Here is an 8,384-nt window from a genome sequence, read left to right as displayed (position 1 = left end):
TGTGACAAATCCTCTTTAAAATAAGCAATGAAGCGAATGCAACTATTAATAAACCGCACTTTCTACAAATAACAAGTGTTTTTCTCTCTCCCACTTTTTTTTTTTTTGGCTCCATCATTTAATTGGGTTTCGCTTTTAATTTTGGACCGGCAATTAGGAAGGTCTAGCTGTTTGTATTTCTCACTTTTGAGGGCGGTTGAGATAACTTGATAAGATTGGAAGTTGCAGAGTACCAGACAGATGAAGCCTTCAGGAGGAGGAGGAGGGATGGGGAGAGAGACAAGACCAACAAAATTGATCTGTAAGACTTAAAGACATGAGCAAATAGGGCAGAGTTTCACTGTAGAAGAGGCTCAGGGATACGGTACTGATTAACCTCGCACTCCATGCAAAGAATGTCCTGTTTACTCCCAATATATATGTGTATGTATATATATATATATGTATATATATATATATATATATATATATATATATATGCGCTTGTTCTATTGGATGAGCTATAGGTTTAATGACTTAGCCCCTCACCCCCTTATCAAAACTACACTCTAAAACCAAATCCACACAGATTACAGAGCTACATAGGAAATTTCCATTTTATTGTTCAACCATAATTTATTTACAAATACACTTTATAACTTTTATATACATTGCACATTTACATGGTAAAAAAGTACAAAACTATATATTTAAATGAATTTATATTTAACTTGCCATGTTTTGAAAAATATAAAATTGAATCAGAAAACCAAGAAGTGTAATTGTGGAAAAAAAAAATAAAGCAAGAAACTTGGACTGATAAAGCTCCGATATGGTTACAACCAAAACAGAACAACGCTAATGTTTTGGCCACAAGTTCATGGATTGGATTCACTCATTAACGGGATATGTTCCCATAGAGTCCTTACGTTTTGTGGTTCTATTTGTGGCCACATAATAATAATGGCCGTTAATGACAGATTTCCATGAATCTCGGGTTGGTTGATATATAGATTCGCAGCTTCTTTGTGATCAGTCAAGATTCCTTGTAAACAAAACCCAAACGATGTATGTACAGGACTAAAGATAAAATCCAATAAATAAACATACTGGAACTGACATGCAAATGTGAGGAAATGAAAGAAAAATAGCTCTAAAAAACAGGAAAAGGCTCGGTTCTGCGCAACAAGGCTTTGTGAACCACCATGGCGGTCTACCGAGAATTCACCAAGCCATGATCTACAGAACTCTGCCGACACTCAGGGCCGGATTATGCTTGGGCAAATAATTTTGTAGGGGAAGGTCCCTGGCCCCAACCTGAACCACTATTGCATTCACAAATAAGGATTATGGTTGGAGAAGGACATTGGGTAAATAATTTTTTAGAGGCAGATCCCTAAACCCGACCTGAACCCCTATAGCAGCCACATATAAGGATTATTGTTGGGGAAGGCCATTGGCCAAATAATTTTGTAGGGGCAGAACCTTGGACCTGAACCCCTATCACATCTACAAATAAGGATTATGATCGGAGAAGGACACTGAGTAAATAATTTTGTAGTGGCAGATCCCTGGACCTGACCTTAACCCCTATCACAGCCACAAATAAGGATTATGATTGGAGAAGGACACTGAGTAAATAATTTTGTAGTGGCAGGTCCTTGGACCCGACCTAAACCCTATAGCAGCCACATATAAGGATTATGGTTGGGGAAGGCCATTGGCCAAATAATTTTGTAGGGGCAGATCCCTGGACCCGACCTGAATCCCTATAGCAGCCACATATAAGGATTATGGTTGGGGAAGGCCACTGGCCAAATAATTTTGTAGGTGCAGATCCCTGGACGCGACCTGAATCCGTATTGCAGCCACCTATATGGATTATGATTGGGGAACGACATTGGGACAATAATTTTTTAGGGGCTGGTCCCTGGACCCGACCTTAACCCGTATCACAGCCATATATAATAGTGGCGGGGGCCCGTATGTATGTGCTGAAGTTTGGAGAATTAATGGAAACAATAACTTGTATAGAGCCATATGCAAGCTTGACCACCTCTAGACAGCTCAATATAATCTTGGGATATCCATAAAGGTGAGCAGTAATAACCTCAATCAAAAAAAAAGTTTCAACTAAAAAATTCTGGACCCACCAACAAACCTTTTAAAGCTCAGTGACTTTAACAGACCAAGGTAGGAAGGATAGAAGAGATTCCCAACTTGGTAAATGGCGCCATCAATATGACCTCCCTATAATCCGGCCCTGCCGACGCTTACTCTATGACATCAGTGTATGGAGTGGACAGTAATGGTCAGTAATAAGGAATGGACTTACACGAAAAAAAAAAAAAGCTGACCTTTACAAGCAAAGGTTTCTCACAATAAATAACACTGCTCTCCCTTTGACGAATATATTTCTTCAAAACAAGGTGTACAGTCAAAAAAAAAACACAGACATTTTATGTATAAATTATAAAACATGACACAGTATAAATAAATGTCTACCAGACTCAACTATATGTATACTTTTTTTTTTCTTCCTCAAAATAAATAAGCATACACCTATATACAGTATGGACATCACTCCTTGCCAAAGGCTGTTCCAACAGTTTTACCAGTGGACTGAAGATAATGGGAAGCTGTAGTCGGGGTCTTCCTCTTCCTCTTCGTCCTCAGGATCTTCATTAATGGCTATATAGGGGAATATAGGGGAGCTGTTGTTTAAATAAGGACAACAACAGCGCAGAAGCTCAGTGCATGATTGTTTTGTTGTGTTGTTTGTTTTGCTCTCTGAACAGCCATAAAACAGCGTTGCATTGTATGTGACTTGCAGCGATGCGTTTCGGCATCAACTTTTTTTTTTTTTTTGTAATTAATACTTTTTTTTTTTTTTCCTTTCTGTTTTTTTTTTTTTTTAAATTAACCTATGAAGTCTTAACTGCAGAAAGTTTCTGAAGAACCCAATGGATGAGGCTTTTATTGCAGGTTCCTGTAATCAGACAAAAAGCGCTCGTGTTCTAGGTGTACTGCTCGTGTCCTCAGAGTTAGTAGTAGCGGCCGCTGCGCAAAGACAGAGACCGGATCAACCGGCGAGTCTCATGGGAGTTAGATCACTCGAAAAGCATTAATGAAGCATTCAGCGAAGCACATAGAAGCGGAATTAGAAAAATAGAGGGGAAAGATATTCTCAGGCAACCCCTGGTAAATAGAAAGGATAGCTTTTCCTGCCCAAGAGGCAATAATAGTCAGTAATGGAGCACGATAAATAGCTAGCCATTGTGCTGGTATCCAATTCTCTCTAGTCTTCATTACGGAGGGGTTGCCTTTCGATATCTTAGATTGGATTTTGTTTGTTTTGCGGTAAAGTCACTTACAGTTGCAAGATCCGGAGTGTTTGACTTCCAAAAGTACGCCCAACGAGCAGGCTGCCTGCTTCATGGCGCACTCGCTGGGGTAGGTGGTGTTATCACTGGCGCAAACCGCTTCATCAGACTTGCTGTCCGGGCAGTAATCTTCGCACACTGCGCAGCGCCCCCTGCCCACTCTGCTGTCCCACAGGCACTTCTTACCGAAGCTGCACTTGATATCTTCACACGACTTCGCCTCTGCAAATAAGAATCATATGTCAGTAATCTCTCCAGTAACAAACAACAAATGCATTTCTACGGCCATCAGAGGGGCTGCAGACCACCCTTGCACCATAGTGATTTCATGCTAGTCCAATACTTTATGTAATACATTTTTTTCTTCCATTGATAATAATAACTGGACAGTTGAAACTAGACACTAATAAAAAATTTTGTATTTTTAGTTATTATTTTTATCATTATTAGTACCGATTTTACTTTTGCACAATAAGCCATCTTCATATTCATTTTTGACCCCTGGATGAAGCATTTCAGTGCGAAATGCGCGTCTGGTGTGGTGGGTCCCTGGAGTAGCTATGGAGGTATAATGGGACTTACATCCCTTATGTTTGCAGCTACTCTATATCCTAAACACGGATGATTGTAAGATGGCTGACATGGACATGGACACATGATCTGTTGTTAGATTCGCTATTATTTGGTCATTCTATAAATAATTAAAATGTTTGTATATGCATTATGAAATATTACTTACCACAAGGCGATTGATTAATTATATCTGGATGCATTGCTTGACCTAGATGTTAATTATTTCCCAAATGTGTCTCTTTATAAGGTATTAGCGTATATGTCTACCCTTTGACCATGATAGTTAGGTGATAGACCCCCTATCTAACAAAGACTACTTCACTCATTATAAGGGTGTACCCACCTTGTCCCTTATTTGTGGCTTGTCTCTTTTTTAAATGTTATTTCTCTTTTCATCTATTTATCAATGAAAAAATATTTTTAATATGGACTTGGCCCATGTGTAAAGCTTGTTCTCGGTGACATCTTCATATTCAGCTGAATTCTTTATATTTCCATTATTAGTTAGTATTTTTATCATTAGTTTTACTTTTGCACAATAAGCCATGTTCATATTCAGCTGAATTCTTTGTATTTGCCATTATTACTATTTTTAGTTATTATTTTTATCAATATTAGTACCGCTTTTACTTTTGCACAATACGCCATCTTCATATCGGAATGTATTCAGCAATAACGGTGCCATTATAATAAAGCAGATCTCGGCTACTAAGTTGTGGTCTTGTTGTGCCACCGATGTATAATACCAGTAGTCTATTATGGACTTACTTATGCATTTTCCTTCGTACGCCAAACCAATAGACCTGCCCAGCAGACAGGTGGCTTTCCGCAGGTGACACGCACTGGCATACGTAATCCCGTCGTTTCCGCACAGGTATTGCTCCGGGTAGGTTGGGTCCGGGCAGTGCCGATGACACGTCACACAGTAGGCATTATTGGTTTGGTCCACCACACACGTGGAGGTGCCCGGACATAGGACATCTCGGCACGTCTCTGAAATAAGACACAGGAGAGAGCCATGAAAATGCGCCCAACCGAAAGCCAGCACTAGTGACACTGCCATGCCAAAACATCAAATGGGCAGAGGACCCATGAGAGGGATGGTAACATATACAGTCCCCGGGCATGCTTATATCTAGTGCATTGGTACAATAACATCTCGGACATACTTTTGCATTTGCCTTGATACTGCACGTCCAGCTCTGGAATTCCTTTGCATTTGGCCTTGAGCAGAGCGCATTCGTCCTTGTAGGTTTTGCCATCCAGCCCACACACGGGGCCTTTCCAGGTGATATTGGAGCAGTCCGGAGCACAGACGCACCTCGGCTTATTTTTCTTATTCATTTTACATTTTTTCCCGGCTCCGCAGTCCACGTTGTCACACGTTTCTGTTTTTGCAAACAATGAACTCAAGTCAATGCCTATCATCAAACGGCACATTAACGAAACAATGTATCTCAGATGCATCACACAATACTAAACTAAAGAAAAAACACGATAAGAAACTCAGAAATGGAGCCTCTCTCCAAAAACTCCCATCGGCTCACGTGATCTACAAGTTCTTCCAGAAATCTGCTTCAAAATTGAGTGCAGATGTCCCCTTCACTGCTTTAATAAATCCCCCCGTGAAAACTAACACTTAATAATCAAGTCTAGGTGGCCACAGTCTGCAACCCCAGACTGAAGGAGCCCAGGTACGTATGGCGGAGGGTCTGCGCGTCAGATACAGAACAGCTTGTAGAACTTATCCCTAATGGCTGTAGTGTGATCTATGGGAAACGGACCCCCCTGCCTTCCCACCCTATAATGTACCAATCTATAATAACATGCTGTAACCATTACTCTGGTGCAGAGCGCCCTACCTTTGCAGGGTATGCAGTGCGGAGCTCCTCCGTTGAATATCATCCATTTGAAAAGCGTGCTGTTGGGTACATCTTCCTCCGTCCAGGAGGTGCCCAGTCTGCCAGTTTTGCAGCATTCCTCTTTGCTCAGTTCAGTCCTGTACAGGGTCTGGCATCGGCCATTCTTGGATTGCTGTAGCCAACAGTTCCCAGCTGCAAGACATAGCGCCGCAGCCATATCAGTGTCACTTAGCGGTGACTCAGACAAAACAAGTGTGCTCTGCGCTCCTTCCACTCCACTGTCTACTTTTATTTAGTCCTGTTCCATAACCCGCAGTAGTAACACCAGCCTATCCCCAGACACAGCGCACGGTGCACGGATTAACCCCTTCAGAGGCAGCAGATCCCACACACACCGCCCCCCCCCACCTCCCCTATGGCTTTAAATAACATATAAACACAATTCTTCCTGCATTTATTACGGCATCAAGTGCGTTCATCCTATAAGTGATTTGTGTGCGTGTGTGCCGCTATGTTGCAATCTGAGTGGGCTTCAGAACATTTGCACATTCTTTCGAAATATCCGATTGAGCTGGATCCCTTACAAAAATAACACGGCTGAAAAAGTTTTTTTTTTTTTTTTTAATATAGAAAAGTACAAACCGCTCAACACCACAGTGACCAATATCAAAGTTGTCATTTTCTAGATCTGTCCTGTACTATAGATTCTGTTTTCTCTTTTGTGTCAGTTATTTGTTTACAAATATCTGACAATATGGAAAAATAAATAAATAACCAAGAGTCTTTGAAATGGCTGATAACAGGGAACAATAGACTAAAAATAACCATACAATAAAAAGTGACAAAATATAAAATAATAATAAATATATGTATATTATATATATATATATTATAATATTTATTATTCTTATATATTTTTATATATAATATTTATTATTATTTAATTTCTTCATTCTGCAGCACTTTACAATAATCTATCCGATGCCAGAATATTTATATAAAATAATATATTAATAATATTTCTATCCAACGCCAGGAAACAATGTGGCAGTCACCTACATCCACTGCAACCCTCAGGTATCTTTATTATGGTTCCTAGAATTAATATTATCCGATATAAATCCACACAATATCCAGGATCAAAGATACAACTTTATCCCTTTAATTCATCAGATCACTAATTTCTCCAAACTCCTGGAAACAAACTTTTTTTTTTTCTTCCAGTCCAGGAAAAGAGAAAAACAATTGAGATCCACTTTCTAAAAACTTTTTGTAAACTGTGTCCTGTCCTGTAAGTCACTTCTCTCACCAATGCAGAGCTCATGAAACGATGAAAAACTCCCAAAAAAATGATAATACATAAAAAAAAAAAGAAATGAGAAGAGGAGTTGATGCTCTTACCCTGGACAGTGTAATCTCCCATGAAATGGCTCAGAGACATAGTCACAAGAAGTCCCAGCAAGCCCGGGCGATCTAACATCCTCAGTGCAGCAGTCTGGAGCTGATGGTGCAGTCTGATCTCTCTATTGAATGGACGTCAGGCAGTGCAGTCTCTCTTTAAATCTATAAGGGGGTCTTAGCTGTCTGCGGTGGGCGGTCTCCGCTGTGTGTATGAGTGTGTGTGTGTGTGTGTGTGTATGTGTGTGTGTGTGTGTGTCTGTTTTGGGGGTGGGGATTTTTTTTTTAACAAATTCACAGAGAATCAGGTGACATTTTTTTTTAATTTTTGCAAACAACTAGAGATCCGTGTGCTGGTAGTGGCAGGGCTCAGAGCTGGCAACGGGCATTGTCCTGGCACAGTGTGACTACCTATGGGCACGGTGTCAGCCCTGTCTGCAGGGTCACAGGAGCTGGTATAGGGCAGGGAATGGCACAGGTTATATGGCAGGGGGTGGCACAGGTTGGCGGGCAGGAGATGGCACAGGTTAGGGGGCTTGTGGATGGCACAAGTTATCGGACAAGGGGTGTCACAGGTTATGTGGCAGGGGATGGCACAGGTTATGGGGCAGGGGATGGCACAGGTTATGGGACAAGGGGTGGCACAGGTTAGGGGGCAGGGCATGGCACTGGTTAGGGGGCAGGGGATGTCACAGGTTATGGGACAAGGGGTGGCACAGGTTAGGGGGCAGGAGATGGCACAGGTTATGGGGCAGCCTGGCACTTTGTCCCGGAGTTGGCGGACGCTCAGTTATAACATTCATGGCAGCGCTGGATGAAGCCGGGTGGGCGATATCTCCTTCTCTCCCTGTAAATGGCAGAGGACAAGAGGCAGAGCAGTGAGCGGCCGCATCCCCGGGCACCGGCACAGCTCCCTGAGAAGAGTTTGTCTTCCACCAACTGCTGCAGATAGTGAGAATAAGAGCAATGGCGGAGACTGCACCGGGGCAGGAGAGCAGCACCTGCAGGCTGGCACCCGCTGCCCCTGGTATCGCTCCTGGGGCATCTCCGCTCACTGCTGGGCTCTGACCGCGGCCCGTCCTGCTCTCCGCCCGGACACCGGCAGCAGCGCACATACAAGGTGGTGCAGCGCCCTCTGATGGCGAAGCGCGGCCTCACTCACAGCCTGCTTACACTGGCGCCGAGCAGC

At 42.3% G+C, this 8,384-nt stretch overlaps 1 protein-coding gene and 1 long non-coding RNA gene across 4 annotated transcripts in view; one reads left to right on the top strand and one right to left on the bottom strand.

Moving 5' to 3' along the window:
- Positions 1-578: 578 nt before the first annotated feature.
- FST (follistatin) lies at positions 579-7,476 on the bottom strand. Of its 2 annotated transcripts, none has more exons than XM_073680322.1 (6): positions 7,199-7,476; positions 5,798-5,989; positions 5,105-5,323; positions 4,704-4,928; positions 3,354-3,584; positions 579-2,968 (listed from the first exon to the last, which is right to left on the bottom strand). In XM_073680322.1, coding segments are annotated over exons 1-6 (948 nt in total). In that variant the 5' UTR covers positions 7,278-7,476; the 3' UTR covers positions 579-2,966. The 2 variants fall into 2 exon arrangements, with proteins under 2 accessions (XP_073536423.1, XP_073536422.1); XM_073680321.1 differs by having other exon boundaries at positions 579-2,670; positions 7,199-7,467.
- Positions 5,540-8,384, top strand: part of LOC141268374 (uncharacterized) — a 29,309-nt gene continuing 26,464 nt past the window's right edge. For both annotated transcript variants that reach the window (XR_012321399.1, XR_012321397.1), the window contains exon 1: positions 5,540-5,629. This is a non-coding gene — a long non-coding RNA (uncharacterized lncRNA). The remainder of the gene's footprint in view (positions 5,630-8,384) is intronic.

The sequence above is a fragment of the Phyllobates terribilis genome, unplaced genomic scaffold (assembly GCF_046119375.1).
Source record: "Phyllobates terribilis strain yellow unplaced genomic scaffold, ASM4611937v1 Scaffold_1__5_contigs__length_1240528914, whole genome shotgun sequence".
In the NCBI taxonomy this organism is placed as follows: Eukaryota; Metazoa; Chordata; class Amphibia; order Anura; family Dendrobatidae; genus Phyllobates; species Phyllobates terribilis.
The sequence above is the reverse complement of the archived record's forward strand: the minus strand, read 5'-3'. Positions and strand labels throughout refer to the sequence as shown.